General features: G+C 37.7%; 1 protein-coding gene across 1 annotated transcript in view; it reads right to left on the bottom strand.

Moving 5' to 3' along the window:
- The window catches only part of Naa16 (N-alpha-acetyltransferase 16, NatA auxiliary subunit), a 50,979-nt gene that overhangs the window by 19,135 nt on the left and 13,015 nt on the right, over positions 1-18,829 (bottom strand). Inside the window, 4 exon segments of the mRNA XM_021227665.2 lie at positions 8,603-8,698; positions 12,868-12,987; positions 15,712-15,866; positions 17,972-18,105. Coding sequence (XP_021083324.1) covers positions 8,603-8,698; positions 12,868-12,987; positions 15,712-15,866; positions 17,972-18,105 — 505 coding nt within the window.

Below are 18,829 nucleotides of genomic sequence, written 5' to 3'. Positions count from 1 at the left end.
TAAAAGATACACATTAAAAATGATGGCTCTACAGCACAGTGGGGTAATAGCAGTTCCTAACAATTTGTATTTTTTCTAAAACTACAAGACAGGAGTTCCAAATTCCCTAACAGATCATTTACTTAAGGAGCCAGAGATGTTAGTTACCCTATTCAATCAATTTTTTTTTAGTAATTTATTTTGGTTTTATGAGCACTGGTGTTTGCCTGCATGTATGCCTGTGTGAGGGTGTCAGATCCCCTGGAACTTGAGTCACAGACACGCATGAGCTGCCATGTGGGTACTGGGGATTGAACCCTGGTTTTTTGGAGGAGCAATCAGTGCTCTAACTGCGAAACCATCACTCCAGCCCTCAGCCCCCAAGTTTTTATATTTATATGCTTCTTAATTTTTGTTTATTTATTTATTATGTATACAGTGTTCTATCTGCATGTATGCCTTGCAGGCCAGTAGTGGGAACCAGATCTCATTACAGATGGTTGTGAGCAACCATGTGGTTGAACTCAGGACCTCTGGAAGTGCTCTTAACCTCTGAGCCATCTCTCCAGGCCCCCAGCTCTCAATTTTATCGCCATCTATTTTTCAGAAAAAGACACTGAAGATTAAGTAAACTCATCAGGCTAGGTGAGGTGTCTTTAATCTCAGCACTTAAGAGGCAGAGACAGGAAGAAGATTTCTGTTTCAGGTCAGCCTTGTTAATATATTGAGTTCTAGACTAGCCAGGGCTATTTAGTGAGACCCTTCCTCAGACACAATAGAGACAGGTAGGTAGGTAGGTAGGTAGATAGGTAGGTAGGTAGGTAGGCAGGTAGGTAGGTTGGGGATGGGGGTGGGTGGGTGGGTAGGTAGGTAAACAAACTCATGATCTGGAAATTAATGTAATTGTTTTTCAAAGGAACAGTTCTGAAGGTGGAATCCATAGATCATTAACTCATTAACATCATCAAGACTAGCCAGGAACCCTAGAGACAAACATTTTTTAAAATATCTATTTTAGCAGGGCGTTGGTGGCGCACACCTTTAATCCCAGCATTAAGGAGGCAGAGGCAGACAGATCTCCATGAGTTTGAGACCAGCCTGGTCTACAAGATCTTGTTCCAGGACAGCCTCCAAAGCCACAGAGAAACATTGTCTCAAAAAACCAAAAAAAAAAATCTATTTTATGTAAAAGTATTTTGTCTGAGTCAGGCATGGTGGATCACACCTTTAATCCCAGTACTTGGGAAGCAGAGGCAAGTGGATCTCTTGAATTTGAGGCCAACCTGATCTACAGAGCTAATTCCAGGACAGTCAAGGCGATAAAGAAACCCTGTTTCTAAAACAAAAAAGGATGGGGCTTTTGATTGCCTGTATGTATGTGCACCAAGTGACTGTCTGGTGCCCAGAGACCAGAAAAAAAGCACTGATTCCCTTGAAGGAACCAAACCCAAGTCTTCTCTAAGAGCAGGCAGTGAGCCATCTCTCCAGCCCCCGAGACTCACAGTTTTAGGCAATCCAGACAGAATCTGAAACATTGGTTGTCTATAATCTTTGGTTACAAGCCCTCTAGTTAATAACACATAGATGAGTTTGAAAGCCACAGATAAAACAAAATTAAAGGTAGCAGACATCTTTTAATGCAACATAACCCTCCCACTAATCTTAGAATATTTGCAACTTAAAACTCTTTTCAGGCTTAGAAATTTAGTATTCAAGTAGTTTTAATTAGGTGAAATTATTTTTTTCCATTAACCTACACTGCCATCTAGTGACAGTTTGTAAGCACTCCAACTAGCAGTTTTTTAAATTTTCAGGGTGTGTACTGGTATTCCCGTGTGTGCGCATGCGTGCATGTGGAGCAACAGGGAAGCCTGCAAAAGTCTCCTCTTCTTTTCTCATGTGTGTCCTGGGAATCTCACTCAGGTCATCAGCACCATTACCTGCTGAGCCATCTTCCCAGCCCTCAAACACAGGTTTTAAATGGGGTTTACAGCTCTGGACTAAAACATACTTTCTGGACCAATTTTAAATAATCAAAAATACAACAAACTAGCTGGGTGTGGTGGAGCAGGCCTTTAATCTGAGCACTTAGTAAGCAGAGGCAGAAGGATCTCTGTAAATTCAAGGTCAACTTGGTCTACATAGTCAGTTCTAGGACAGTCAGGACTACATACTGAGAGTGCATCAAAACAACCTAACTAAAATAACAATAATAAATACAACAAAACATCCACTGAAATTACCCATAATCCTTCATAAAAGAGTATAGGCACTGCTGAATAAAATAGTTCCTAGTTTCAGAACTTTAAAAGGAACTTTTAAAAAATCAAAAGAAGAGAAATTTCACACAAAATCTAAATAAAAAGTCTTAACACTGGAGGTTGAGGAGCCATGAGATGACTCTATGGATAAAGCATTTGCTCAAGAAGAATAAAGACCAGAGTTTGGATCCTCGGCACCCATGTAAATGCCTAAAAGGCAGCAGTAGTTGTCTGTGATTCCACTTTGAGAGGCAGAAACAGGGATGCCTGGAGCAAGCTAGCTAGCTAGACTAGCAGTAATGGGCCAGCACGAGGTTCAGCTAACAAAGACATCCTATATCAATTTCTAGCCTCCCAACGTACACGTGCACATACATACACACATAGACATAACACAAACAAGGAACTGGGCTCCTTAGGCACAGTTCTAAAGTATTAAAAAGTTATCTCACAGTTACCTCCAATCTACTAATTAGGCAAATAATGGAATTTCGTCCAATTAACTTTCAAGAAATTTTCTATCAAAAATGACAATTTGGGGCTGGCAAGACAGCTCATGGGACAGAATTTGCTTCACAAGCATAATGACCTGAGCTCAATCCTGGAACTCATGGTGAAAAGAAATCCAACTCCCAAAAGTTGTCCTTTGACCTTCACAAGAGTGTCCTGGCATGTGCACACCTGTACTCGCATTTTAAATACACAAAAATATTTTTACATTTAGGTTTTTCTGAGTTACAGGAACCCATTTCATTTCTTTTTACTTCTGTAACTAGTAGGTAATATGGAATATAGGAAATCAATTTGTAATGTCCGTTCTTCGTTGGTTACATACTGGAAGTGAACTGTGTATGTGTGCGGTGTGTGTTGTGTGTGTGGTATGTGCACCTGAGCACACAGGTGCACACGCACAGCGCCAGGACAAGATAGCTGGTATCTTCTTCTATAACTCTCTGTCTTATTGCCTTTAGACAGGGTCTCTCACAGTGAACCAGAAGCTCACCAACTGAGCTCCACTGTGGAACTCAGAGGATTATGGGAAAGTACAGCCATGCCTGGCTTTTTAAGTAGGTTCTGGGATTCAAACTCAGATCCTCTAGTTTAATTCCTAACTGACGTCACTATTGGGAGACAGCAGCAATTTTAGGATGACCTATGTGGGAGGAAAGTTAGGTCATTGGCAAGGCATGTCTTTCAGAGTATACTGATATTCCAAGCCCTTTCCTTTCCCTTTTTAATTACTGCCTACCACAATATGATCAAGTCTGTTCCACTACACACTCCCCTCACCAAGATGTTCATCTCTGCTACAGGACCAACACAACAGAGCCAAGAAACCACAGACCAAACCCCTAAACTGTGAACCCAAATAAACCTTTCCTGATCTGAAGTAATTTATTGCTGATATTTTCTCACAGTGATAGAAACTAACACAATGTCTTACATTTTTCACAAACTTTCAACCTTCCAAATTCCACTCCAATCAGATGTTCTAACCACTGATCTTATTTCCAACATTTTAGTACCTACAAGTATTACTTAAAATAAAAATATGGGTCAAACCTAAATAAACTGAGAAAGATTTGATGAAAATCTTAATATCCAACAGCGCCTTTCAAAAATTGACTATAGGTACAGTTAGCGAGAGGTACTAATACAAAAATTGCCTATAAAAACAACTGAGCATAACATTTTAGACCCTAATAAAGTAAGAAACAATACTTGGGAATGAAAGTATAACTTTCTCTTGATTAACCCTCTCCCCATTTTTACCAGGGAGAGGGCTCACTATGTTGCACAAGTTAAGTCTCAGATCCTAAGCTGAAGTGATCCCCTGCCTTGTCTCCCAAGCAGCAAGAACTCAAGAGTGTGCTACAACACCTGGTTTTCCTATCAAGTCCTATTTATCTATTTATCTTTCAAATTTGTAACCAAGACAAGTACAAAGGTAGTTTCTTTACCATACTTAAATTATACAGATATGCAGATGTTAAAGGGAGGGTGAATGTGTGTCATGTGTTTGGGACAGGATCTTTCACTGAAACCTGAGCCTAGTTACTAAAGCAAGGCTAGGTGGCCAGTGAGCCCCAGGGACCTCCATGTCACCAGCACTGGACTACAAGTATATCCCCACTTTTTACAGGGATACTTGGCAGGAAGTTTCATAATGACTGAGATATCATCCCAACTCTTAAAACTATTGTACCCGATTAGGACTTAACCTATTAATTAAAACTAGTCCCTCATACTCCACTGACCTAATGGCATTGCCTCCCCACCCCCCACTCCCATCCCACCTCATCCCCATAAAGCCATCATACCACACTGAAATGGAATCTTTAAAGATTTATTTTTTATCATACATACAGTGTTCTGCCTCATGTATATCTGTATGTCATAAGAGGACACCAGATCTCATTATAGATGGTTGTGAGCCACCATGTGGTTGCTGGGAACTGAAACCTGGTCCTCTGGAAGAGCAGCAAGTGTCCTTAACCTCTGAGCCATCTCTCCAGCTGCACCTCAGGGAATTTTACTGTTTTCAACTATCCATGCTAAGCTAACTCTAAAATATGATAACTGTAAGAAAAAACAAAACAAAGAAACAAAAAGCCTAGAACTCACCAGGAAATTCAAGCTGGCATCAAACTCATTACAATTATCCTGCTCAGCCTCTTAAGTGTTAGGATTACAAACTAGAAGTATGTTCTATCACATCCAACTATGTATCTCTTTTATCTACCTATTTATGTATTTTGCTTTGTTTGAGACAGGGAAAATTGTGTAGCCCTGGATAACCTGGAACTCTCTCTACAGACCAGGTTGGACTCAAACTCAGAGATCTGCCTGCCTCTGCCTCCCAAATGCTATAATTAAAGGTGTGTGCCACCACTGCTTGGCATATCTCAGTGTTTTTAAAATGCTTTTCCTTGCTATAAACTTCATAGCACTTTGATATCACTTATACTATATGCATATAAGCATAAGTATACTTCTGATATACAGTATTGGTTTATTAAATAAAAAGACAAATCTACCTTGGAAAGAAACAAAACAAAACAAAAAAAGACAAACATTGGTACAATAGAGAAAATAATTTTTGTTTGTTTGTTTGTTTGTTTCTCTGTGGCTTTGGAGGTTGTCCTGGAACTAGTTCTTGTAGACCAGGCTGGTCTCGAACTCACAGAGATCCACCTGCCTCTGCCTCCCAAATGTTGGAATTAAAGGCATGTGCCACCCCCACCCAGCTAATAGAGAAAATAATTAAATCATAGCATAGTTCATGGCAATCTTCCTGCAATAATAACAAAACTGATTAAAAACCAAACTTACCTTTTCTGTATTAGAATACAAAGATTTCAAAGTAGTGAACAGGGGTGGACATCCATTGCTGAAGTTTGGTCTCAGGAACTTATCCATGAGTTCTCTAAATTTTTTACCTAGAGACAAAAGCAAACTTTGGTTGATGGAATCAATTCTTAAATAGCTGAACAGATAAAGCTCCTTCAGAACAACTATTCTGCAACCAAAGTCAGCACTACCTTGTCATATAACAAGCACAACAGCAATGTTTCAGGTGGTATTTCCCCTAATTTCCACTCAAAGAATCTTCAAGGAATAACTTCAGAGATAGGTCAATGAAAAGATTATGCAGTTTTAGACAATTTACTAACCACCCCGGTTATAATCATAAGAATAGGTATTCTTCCTACTCTCTCCTTGACAGACTTGTTCTAACCCCTGAAGACAACTGATAACAACATTTCCACATATACCATCACTGGCACTACCTTCAAGAAGTAGGCGAACTATCTTCTTAAGCACTAAAGTGGTATTGACAATTTCAACATTGGTTCCTTCCACAATCATGTATCAGGTACTCTACTATACCCCAACATGATTTCAGATACCAGAAAAGAGGATAGAGATGTAGCTCAATTAGTAAGAGCTTCCCGGATATGCACAAAGGCCCGAAATTATATCCCCAGCACCACAGTAAACAAGATGTAGTAGCAAACACTTCTAATCCCAGCACTAGGGAGATGAAGGACAAAGAATCAGGTACTCAAAGTCATCCTTAACAACATAATCAGTTGGAGACCAGAATGGGATGATATGTCAGCTCCATCAAGAAGAGAAGGAGAAGGGGAGGGGTGAACAGAAGAAGAGGAAGAAGATGAGAGGGAGAAAAAAGAAGAGAGAGGAGGAAGAAAATACTGAAAGAAATCTACTTTTAAACATGGGGTCAGCAAGATGACTCAATAGGTAAAGGTGCATGGGCCAAGCCTGATGACCCAAGTTCAATCCTAGAACACACATGGAAGGAGAGAACTCCACAAGTTGTTCTGTGGCCTACACACACACACAGTATGGCATACGCACACAGACAACCCCATTGCCATCCCTATCCAACTCAAACACACGTACAAGTGAATTTTAAAAACTTTTTTTACAAGGTATCATGTACCAGCATATTATTTAAATGTTTTCCTGGGTTTCTTTATGAGTAGCAAAATTGTATAATAAAGCCCAGCAATCCCCAACCAACAATGCAGACTGGTTATCTAGTTGAGCAGACTACACTAGGTAAAACGCACATAAGCATTATCACTGAACATCATGAAAATGATTTCAGATTTCTAATCTCTTATGAAATCCCACCCACTCATCTTTTGAAAGCTACAAAGTAACACTTACATCTAGACCAGCAATGTCCTTAACACCAAAAGTAGTTTCAAAGATCCTATTTTCCCAGTACGTCCTCATTAAGAGGCTGTTGCTAAAAGAATGTCTGCTTCTACTTTGTGTGTGCCCTTGAACAAATAACCTATGTGCTAAGCCCAGTTTCTTCATGTAAACCGAGACTACATCAACTGGTATCAAGAGCATTACGGCACAGCTCAAACAAGTGGAGAGTAGTAAACGGTATCTGGGGTCTCTTAGTCACTATAAATACTGTCATTCCTGTCATCTGACAGCTATATGCATCTACAGCTAACATTCTGCTTCAGCACGAGTCCAGGAACAATGGAACCATGGACTAAACAAAGAAAAATAGACCTTTCCCCTTTGCAGCTGTTCATCTCAGGTATTTCTGTCATAGCAAACAACAACAACAAAAAACTAATACTGAGGATTTCAGAGGAATGGTGCTTTTTTAACCAACACTGAAGGACACAAAGGGCTCACAGCTCTTTCCTTGAAATATATACCCTACAAAGAGAAAACCTGAAAATATTACCACATAAATCACAATATCTCATCTGTAATTTGTCAGTTCTAAGAAATTTGTTTTGTTTTGTTTTGTTTTTCGAGACAGGGTTTCTCTGCATTGTTTTGGAGGCTGTCCTGGAACTAGCTCTGTAGACCAGGCTGGCCTCGAACTCACAGAGATCCACCTGCCTCTGCCTCATGAGTGCTGGGATTAAAGGTGTGCACCACCAACACCCAGAAATTCTTAGAAATTTTATCTTCTAAATATAACTGCCTTTTTTTATGAGACGGGTTTCTCTGTATTGTTTTGGAGGCTATCGGTCCGAAAATCTTTTTATACATATAGCTTACAATATTTAAAACTACTACTGAACTATATATTGAAGCATGGTTCTTATTTATATAGTAAAATTCATAACTGATCACTTTTTATATTCTAAAAATTGCACTTATTCTTTATAAATTGATTCCTAAAATCATATTACATTAGTGATCAATGTTCCCTACAATGTCTTGGATGAGAGAACTGCAATTTTACAGAGATGTATGAATCAGAATTTGGAAACCTTCAGGTATTAAGGAAACAACTGTCCACTGATGCTATTTGACAGCTTCCTCTTGTGCCCAGTTCTCTCTTCCATGCATACCTTTGGTTTCATATTATCTGACTGGTCAGTTTACTGGAGGGTATCAAATAATTTACCAAAATATAGGAAGACTAGAGACATACTCACCAACAGAAGCCAAGAGAGTCAAAGCACACGCTGGAGTAAACCATAATGAAAGCACCCTCAGCACAGTGAAAAGACTGTATCATGCTCCCTATTCTTTCTTCATTCTAGCAACAACACTTCATACACTGTAACATCATTTTACAGCCTCAACACAGTTTCATTTAAGAAGAAATGGCATTTCTAAGTCCCTTTACACTGGGATTAACCATTGATTGGTAGTGACCAAAGGCATTCCAGTGGACTTGATGACAAATTGGCTTGCAATAAAACTGACCACTTTTATTCATAAGACACACACACACACACACACACACACACACACACACAAGAACAGGAAGAAAAAATTTAAAACATAACTGGTACCCATTAATTTCAAAAGAACTATTAACATTACTAAAGACATCCTAATATTACCTGGGACAAGATTCAAAGGCAATCTTCTTGGTGAAACTGCTCTGGGATGCTGCCTACTAATTTCTTTGCAAATCGGAAGCCTCTCATCTAAAGAACCTAGTGTCAGAAAATATGTGTGAGAGTATAGTGTCATAACTACTATCCCAAACAGTAATACCCTTTAACACAAAAATTACATCATCAGAATCAAATTTTGCCAAAAATTACATTTAAAACTGTAGTGGTAAAAATGCTATAATCAGGAAACCATCCTTTGTGTATCATCATCGTGTGTGTGTGTGTGTGTGTGTGTGTGTATGTGTTCAGCCCTTGAATTCATAGAGATCCACCTGCCTCTGTCTTTCCGAATGCTAGGATTACAGCCATGTGCCATATCTTAAAATCATCCTTTTAAACCATATCTCTAGGGGGAACCCAGCAGTCCTTTCTTCACTGGATTCTACAAACTTACATCAAGTTAGACAAAGATGCATTTCTCTTCTATCCTTTAGCTCTCAAATCATGAAAAAGAGAATCATTTTATAACATATTGCTTATAATATATGTTATATAAATACTCTAAACTAATGGAGCCTCCCCTAAGAGTCTACAAAACCTATTAAACTTGAATAGCAGTTTTAGGATTGTGGCTATAAGTGTTTTAACTTAAAAATGAACTATATTTCTTAACTACTTTGACACTTGAAATCTTCAATGAAACTAAAAAAAAAAGTATAAGAAGTTTGGTCCAGCCCTTAAGAGTATTTGATACTCTTGCAAAGGATCTGGGTTTAGTCCCCAGCATCTACATGGTGGTCTGTAATTATACTCTAGAGGATCAAACATCCTATTCCAGCCTCTGTACCAGGCACACACATGATACACAACACAAATACATGCAGACAAACATCCATATACATAAAATATAGGTCAATCTAAAAGAAAAAAACAAAACAGATTTTTTTTTTGGTTTTTCAAGACAGGCTTTTTCTGTATTGTTTTGGAGGCTGTCCTGGAACTCGCTCTGTAGACCAGGCTGGCCTTGAACTCACAGAGATCCTCCTGCCTCTGCCTCATGAGTGCTGGGATTAAAGGCATGTGCCACCAATGCCTGACACAAAACATACTTTTTAAAGTGGCAATTATTTCTCCCCAATAAAATAATAGGTCCCATCCAAGAATCTTTAACTTTCTAGGACCATAAAGAAAATTCACATGAGAATGACATACTATATCCAGAATAGTATCAGTGTAGTTCCTGCATAATTTATAGACACTACTGTACACAAGCAATCAGATATTTTAAGGAAAAAGTAAACAAAACTATTTAAATTATAAGGTTTTAAGTGGATCACAATTCAGATTACAATAACATAATTTTAAGAATAATCTGTAGCATGGTGGCATACACCTTTAATCCCAGCAGTGGGGAGGCAGAGGCAGTTTGTATCTTTGATTTCATGGTTAGTTTTGGTCTACACAGGAGTTCCAGTATAGCCAAAGCTACACAGAGAGGTACTGCTAATAAATAAATAAATAAACAAATAAATAAATAACCCTTAGTTAATGCAAACAAGGTATCTTCACAGTAACTGAATTGTGTATCAAAATTATAAAGACTGTAAACCAGACAGTGATGGCACACACCTTGAACCCCAGCACTCGGGAGGCAGAAGCAGGTGGATCTCTGTGAGTTTGAGGCCAGCCTGATCTACAGAGTAAGTTCCAGAACAGGCAGGGATACACAGAGAAACCCTGTCTTGAAAACCAAACAAACAAACAAGACTAGTTCAAAAGGTAATGAGGGATTTTTTTTATGTAGATTTATGCCTTTCCCCAGTACTATGCTTTGTAGTACCAAAGTGGTTGGATTTTTAAAATGGGGGTATCTGAAAAATAGGCTTTTTACATTCTGTTAACAATTTAGAGACTTCAAAGAGTATTAAAAGACCTTTACCTAAAATATATAATGAAAGCTACTGGTTATATTTTTTTAAAGTTCTGAAGTTCCTAGTTTTAGAATAACAAACTGTATTTTAAAAACAAGATAGTTCTGTGTTGCATTCCAGAAAAAAACAAATCTTATATATGTAGTTAAATTAGTATTAAGTCAAGACAATACTATTTTAATGTCCTACTTGAAGTCGCAGGTTGGAGATCTAGAAGTTACCATGGGGGGAACTCTCAAAGAATCTAAAAAGATGAGTAGTGTTAAGTAGTTTTAAAATCAACATTTTATACTATCAAACACCTTAAAATGTAAAATATGGTACTTATTTTACTAAAACATTTAAGGACTGTCAACTTGAATGGACTTGAATTCATCTAATCAGAACTTCTGGGTCTGGCTTTAAGGGAATGTCTGCTGAGATTAAACAGAAGAGGGAAGATCCATTCAGAATATGGGTAGCTCGTCCCATGGGTTGGAATCCAAGGGTAGAATGAGAGAAACTGAGAAAACAAGCCAAGCACCTGAATTAAATCACCTCTGCTTCCTGTCACTGTCCCACTCCCATGCCTATGATGAGTCAAAACAAACCTTCCTTTCTGTAACTTATTTTTGTCAAGTAATAGTTGACAAATAGTAACTAATAATTTAAAGACAAAAGTCATAGTTACTTTATATTTCCAAACTGAATACATTCAACTTCTGCCTTGTTTTTTCAAACAATATTTAGTCAATATTTTAATCATTTTTCTAAAAAGAAATATTTAAGAAAAAAAAAACGTTACAACTATTTCAGACATTAAGTCGGGCCTGGTGGTGTGTGCCTATAATCCCAGCACTCGATATAGGAAGAAAATAAGGAGTTCAAGGTCAATCTGTTGCATACCAAGTTCAAAGCCAGCCTAAGCTATAAGACCTTGCCTCAATAAATAAATAAAATAATATATATGCATATAGATATATATGACTTTAGGAGTAACAACTGCTCCTGCAAACATTTAATTCTGAAAGTATTAGAGAAAATCTGGAATAATACTCTGAAAATTGTCATGGTTATCTAATTTCAAGATACACATTTCCACTTTACACAAATTGACTTTGCCTGAAATTAAGAGTGATTTTTCTATTGTTGCTCTACACTTAATAACCTCTGAGTATTCTTTCACTCAATTCTTATATTTAAAGGTTGAAGATAACAGACCTGTCATGATGTACTAATATTAAATAACTATGTTGTTTTCCAGAAAGGAAACAAGTCATTTTCTTCATCTCTCTAGCTAGCTTTTCTGTGTTTTGTGTGCATGTGTCTGAGTGACGTGTATATATGTTTGTTTCTTCATGTTCACACATGTAAGTGCAGGCATGTGCATGGTGGACAGATGACAATCTCTGGTGTCAGCTCTCACCCTCTACCTTGTTTTGTGACAGGGTCTACTGCTCACTGCTGGATACACTAGGCTACCTGGCCCACAAGCTTCCAGAGATAACAAACGCACATTACTAAGTCTTGATTTACATGAGTTCTGGACATCTGAACTCAGATCCTTACACTTCCCTAGAAAGCACTTTACATATAGAGGCCTCCCCCAAGACCTGTATTTGCTTTTTAAACAGGGTCTTAATATGTAACTCAAGCTGGCCTCGAACTCAGCTTCCTGGGATTATACGCAAGCATCACCATGCCTGAATCTAGTTAGCCTTGTTTGTTAAGATTTTAAATGGCCCTCACTCTCCTTCCTTCACTGATATTAGAGCCTATTCCTTCAGGATTCCGATGTGTACTGAAGACCAGCTGAAATATAGCCTGTGGACTGAACAACTACTGGATTTCTGGACTTTATCAGAAGACAGCCACTGTTGAACGCTGGACCACAGTCTGTAAGTCTCTCTACATACATGTAAGCCTTTATACATAAACACATATTCATTCTATCAGTTTTGTTCCTCTAGAGAACCCTAATACAAACCCTAATATGAATAAAAGATTTTAAATGGGTAAAGAAACTTAAAATCATCTAATAGTATTATTATTAAGTATAAGTATTTTAGTTGATTTTCTTTTTTTTTTTTTCTCTGTGTAGCTTTGGAATCCTAGAACTTGCTCTGTAGACCAGGCTGGACTGGAACTCACAGAGATCCTCCTGCCTCTGCCTCCCAAGTGCTGGAACTACAAGTGTGCACCACCACTGCCCAGCTCATGCCCATATTTAATCAGTAACTTTACTACATGGAAAAACAACTGTTAATGCTAAAATTATCTATTCTCAAGGATGATTTTAACTTTCATTTTATCATACTTTAAAAGCTAGTTAAGGAAGAAGGGAAAATCATTACATACGGAGTTGCAATGCCTTCTCCAAGCTTTCATAATAACATCAATTTTCTGCATTCCGATCAATCAAGTTTTTGAATACTTCACTGGCTTCATTTAATCTTCCCAATTTCAACAGCATTTCCCCTAAAATTAAGTTTAAAATCACATTCATTTTGCTTAAACATTAGTTTTCTGACCCAAGAGAATTCTCTATGCCTTACTGGTGAATGAATATTTTACAAAAACTCCAATTTTACATGCTTTCTTTTGGCCTTGTTATATACAGTTTATATAACTAAACATAGGTTAATGTAGAGTTTATCTTCACAAATGAACCATATTCATTTTTGTCTCCTTCCCATTCCCTAAATATACATATAGATACTAACTTCTTAGTAAAAAGAAAGTATCTTTTCATTATACATATTTTTATAACCTCCTGGAGACAACAAAAGCCTACACAAATGAACAGGCCAACCTTCTTACTGTAAGATTTAAATGTGTCTTCCTTTAACAGTTCGTGTATTAACTGTCTGTTCTCTTGGTTTCTTTTCTGGATTAAAATTGTGTAAGCTAACTCAGCACAATTATACAACTAAACATTATTTCATAAGCCATGTTCACATGTGAGTCATCTTTAAGGTTCAAATCTTTTTAATAAGTCACAAAAACTGCCTAAGAGTCTGGGAAACAAGACACTAAAACCCTCAGATACAATGAGAAGTACACTTAAACTGAGGTAAAAGAGGCTTTTCTTAAATGTGTATACCATACATTTTCTTAAATGTGTACACCAATTCCCAATTATTTCCCATTCCCCAAGGAACCAATTACAAACTAATAAAGCTTTGGAGTATCTTTATAATATTATTTAACATTCACCATACTGGGGTAGGTGGTATATAATTTATTCATATTTTTGTTTTATATAACCAAATTCTAAAATAGGTGTAATTATTTCACACATACCAACTTTGTGAACTTGAGCAAGTAATTAGATCTGATATAAAATGGACAGACATAACTGTTGGGTAACAGAGAAACAATAAACATGCCCTAACTCCTGCACAACTACATATTAGCCAACCAAATAACTTCCCTATTATATAACTGTCTAAATATCAAATGGGCCTACAAGGTTCACTGGAAAAATAGTATCATAGCTCACCTCCATGAGATAACTATTTATTCAAGATTAGCGTTCCCCAAATTCTTGCTACCAAAATACATGAATGTGATAATGCGAGAGAGAAAGAGAGAGAGAGAGAGAGAATGTGTGTGTGTGTGTGTGTGTGCGTGTGTGTGTGTGTGTGCGTGTGTGTGTGTATGTGTGTGTGTTTTCTAGAGAGGATTTCTTTGTGTAGCCTCGCCTGTCCTAGAACTCACAGAAGAGATCCATCTGCCTCTGCTTCCTGAGTGCTGGGATTAAAGGCGTGCAAACCACTACCTCCCAGTGTTGGGGCCTAGCCCCCACAGGGTCTCTGAGTTGTCAGCTGATAGCCACAGGTGCATCCTGTTTTCTAGTCCTGGCTTACTGCCCCCGCATTGCCCCACTGATATCAACATCTAGCACGAGGAAAACACGCTCTCTTCCACCTGGGGTTTTTCTACTGTGTTGTAAGACTATATATAAGACTGTTCCCTCCTATAAGACAGAGACCTCTTAGCACTTGCAAAATAAAGACACTTCTTAGTACAAACAGCTGGACATCTGGTCTTTCTTTTCCTGATACCTTGGAGTTGCTTGTGCCTCCTGCCCCGCATCCCAGGTAAATTTTTTTTGTTTTTTGTTTTGTTTTGTTTTAATGAAATAAATGTCACTGTATCCTACTTACTTTGTAATAATGCTATAAGACAAAGAAAGCCAGAGAGAAACAGTTGCCTGAGAGTATTAAGATTTAATCACAAAAAAAGCAATAACACACCAGGAAGGAAAAATAATTGCCTTTTTCTTTTGCTTCCAGCATTTACAGACAGTGGAACAAGAAACTGAATAATTATATTTTATTGATAATTTTAAAAACAGTGTTGTTAATACTTATATTAATGTTAATTACAATAGAATACTAAGTCAGGTACTAAAAATATGGCTTAGTGCTTAAGAGCATGCATTGCTCTTGCAGAGAATCTGAGAGAGCAGCTTACAACCATCTATAATTCCAGCTTCAGGGATTCCAATGCCTCCTGCATCCCTGACAGCTACATTCATCTATATACATACCACATACAGATACACACACACACACACACACACACACACAGTTAAAAATAAGAAAAACAAATCTTACACAAAGAAAAAACAACTAAAGGCTGGAGAGATGGGCTCAGTGGTTAAAAGCACAAGCTGCCCTTGGAGATGACCTGGGTTCAATTTCCAGCATCCACATGGCAGCTCACAACCATCAGTAACTCCAGTTCTGGAAGATCAAACACCTTCTGGCTTTTGAAGGCACCAGGCTTGCACACAGTACACATAACATACATGCATGCAAAACACTTTACACATTAAATGAAATAAAAACCCAAATCAGAAAGTGCTATATATTAACAAGAGGACAGCAGCTCCCCAGCTCATCAAAAGGATGTCATGGGGATTAAATTATTAATGGTTTAGCCGGGCGTTGGTGGCGCACGCCTTTAATCCTAGCACTCGGGAGGCAGAGGCAGGCGGATCTCTGTGAGTTCGAGACCAGCCTGGTCTACAGAGTGAGTTCCAGGACAGCCTCCAAAGCCACAGAGAAACCCTGTCTCGAAAAACCAAAAAAAAAAAAAATTATTAATGGTTTAGTAGCAAGGGCTTAGATGCTCACCAAATACACAGTGTTAAGACAAAATTTAAAGCACCATTAAAAAAAAAAGTCAACTTACCCTTAATTTCTTCCACCAAAAGTTTATCACGTATCTGCTTCTCGTATGTTTCTATATGTTCCAAAGATTCTTGAAATAAGCCTGCCTCTCTCATCACTTGATTCTGATATAGGATAAATTCACTATACTCATAATCTATTTTGTCAGGAGGAACCGGAAAGAAAACAACAAATCATCTCCTTTGTGTAGCTATATAAATTAGTTACAGATCTCTAATTTTTTACTCAGGACCCATCTGCACAGACTTAATTCAGAAGCAGTTAAAAATAGGTTAATAAATAATTAATTCTGTCTTTAAAGTAAAATAGGTATATATGGCCAAGAAAAGAGATGAACAGATCTGATATCCAGATATAAAAATGGGGTAACATTCTAAGAAATCTGCCAAAAATTCTTTTTTTTTTTTTTTGGTTTTTACGAGACAGGGTTTCTCTGTATTGTTTCGGAGGCTATCGGTCCAGCCCGGCCTCGAACTCACAGAGATCCGCCTGCCTCTGCCTCCCGAGTGCTGGGATTAAAAGCGTGCGCCACCACCGCCTGGCTGCCAAAAATTTTTAAAGGAAAAACAGAACTAATAAAGGAGTTTAGCAAAGTTTTATACAAAGTTTACTCAAGAGAATACTGTGAAGCAGGGCAGAGTGTAATACACTTGTAATGCCAGCACTTGGTGAGTGGAAGCAGGAAGATCAGCCTCAGCTACATAGCAACTACAAGACTAGCATGGGCTACGTGAAAAAAAAACAACAGAAAAGACAACAAGAGAGTGTCTGTTATCCCAGTACTCAGAAGCCAACTGGATTGCCAGGAATTCAAAGTCAGACCGGGCTACAGAAACCATGGTCCAACACACCCAGAGAAAAAAAGTCAACAAACTACAAGTGTTTTGATTAAATCAACAAAATCACTAACTTAACCTACAATCACCAGGGGGAAAAACAAACAAACCAGTTATTAAAATCAGAAGTTAAAGAACAGTACCACAGTTGTGATATATTTTTAAGAAGATTAAAATATCATAAAAAATAAATGGGAAAAATTAAGATAAAATGAACTAATTCCTACAAGTATAAAAGCTTTTATAAAAACTGACTGAAGATACAAAAAATTTTGAGTTGCAACAGAGAATAAATTGACAATAAACTTCGCAGGAAGACCAGGATTAGATGGCAGCACAGCGCATTCTATGAGATATTTACAGAATTAGTTCCAATTCTTCCTAAAGTCTTTCAAAACAGAACAGGAGCAAAGCCTTTGAGATTTATTCCATGAGGCCAGTATTACCCTGATAGCAAAAGGCACAGGCATCAAAAGAAAACTACAGACCAGTATCACTTTTGCCCAGGGATGATGATGATGATGTTGTGTGTGTGTGTGTGTGTGTGTGTGTGTGTGTGTGTGTGTGTGTGTGTCTTTTGTTAGTGGTGGTTTCATTTTGACACCAGGTCTCACTACATAGACCAAGCTAATCTAAAACTCAGAGAGATCTGTCTGCCTCTGCCTTGCTGTAATTAAAGGCATATGCCACCATACCCTGAGAAGTTTTTTGTCAACTTGACATAATCTAGAACCACCTGGGAAGAGAGTCACAATGAGGATTATTTATCAGATTAGTCTTTGGGTGTGTCTGAAGGACATTATCTCAATTGATGTGAGAGGATCCCCCTTCCCTGGGCTTGGAGTCCTACTCTGTATTACAGAGTGAAAAAAGCAAGCTAAAGACATGAATGCATGTGTTATTTTCTTCCTGCTCTTGACTACTGATGTGACTAGATGCTCAAGTTCTTGCTGCCTTGACTTCACTCCATAGACTGTAACCTGGAATTGTGAACCAAACTTAACCCATTTCTCCCTTACTTCTGTTTTGAAGACAGCATTTATCTGTGTAACAACCCTGGCTGTCCTAGAATTGAATTTGTAAACTAGGCTGGTCTCAAAATTATTCATCATATCTAAATATAGTTTATTTTATATTATGAAGACTACATTTTAACCTTTTTTTTTCAAGGCAGGGTTTCTCTATGGCTTTGGAGGCTGTCCTGGAACTAGCTCTTGTAGACCAGGCTGGTCTCAAACTCGCAGAGATCCGTGCCTCTGCCTCCCAAGTGATGGGATTAAAGGCATGTGCCACCAACGCCTAGCACATTTTAACTTTTTGTCGCTATTAAAATATTTTTCAAGTTTTTTTCATAGTATTCTATGAAATTTAAAGCTAAAAGTTAACTATTTCAGTAGAAGAAAATGTTAAAGTGAAGTTCTTACTTGCTGTGTTTGTCTAAATTCTTCTAGTAATTTTAGCGCCATATCGTAATCTTTCAGTAAATGGTACGCAAAGGCATATCCAATCCAGGAAGCATGCTGTGTTGGGCGCAACTAAAGAAGCTGGTATGTGTTCTCCTTTGGGGAAAAATGTTTTTTCTCTTTTAAAATTCTTTATCTAAAATGTCTACATTTCATCTGAATTTTAATAATCTTTAGTAACACTGTAATTAATTTAATAAACAAGTATGAGTTCCAAAACATGATAAAACATTGAGTTACCTTTCTCATCTAAATTAAGTCTCTGTATTAGTTACATTAATGCCTTTTAATAATGTTCGCTGTGAGGCTGTCACTATGAACTAACTACACTGTGAGGCTCATGTCTTTGGTACCTTGTAAAAACTATCTATATATAATAAAAATGTCTTTGGATAAAATATCTTACAGAATTAAGTTTTTTTATACTAGATTTTTCAAACTATAGGAAATTAGCTGATTTGCATTGTTTTACATGTTTTCAGGAGCACCACTGCTTTCAGACACAGAGTCTCACTGAGAGGGTAAACTATAAGGAAGTCTAGAAAAATGTCTATTTAACTTTGTTGAACCTATTCCATGGCTGCAAGAGGAGCCAGGGGAGGCCATCCTTCTCAGGTCCTCTCAGCTGTGTCTGGTCCCCTCTTAAAGAACACCAAGTTTCATCACTTCATCTTACTTTCACTCTTGTTTCTGTCACTCACTCCATTAATGTACGAGTCAAGATTGTTTCCTCTGGCAAACTCAATACTGATATGGGCAAGTTAGTAATAGTTACTAATCTAATAGCCCATCTTCTTAGCTGCAGAATGTCCTATCTTCA

This window comes from Mesocricetus auratus, unplaced genomic scaffold (assembly GCF_017639785.1).
Source record: "Mesocricetus auratus isolate SY011 unplaced genomic scaffold, BCM_Maur_2.0 Super-Scaffold_2245, whole genome shotgun sequence".
Lineage (NCBI taxonomy): Eukaryota > Metazoa > Chordata > Mammalia > Rodentia > Cricetidae > Mesocricetus > Mesocricetus auratus.
Note: the sequence above shows the minus strand (reverse complement) of the source record. Positions and strands in the feature narration are given on the sequence as shown.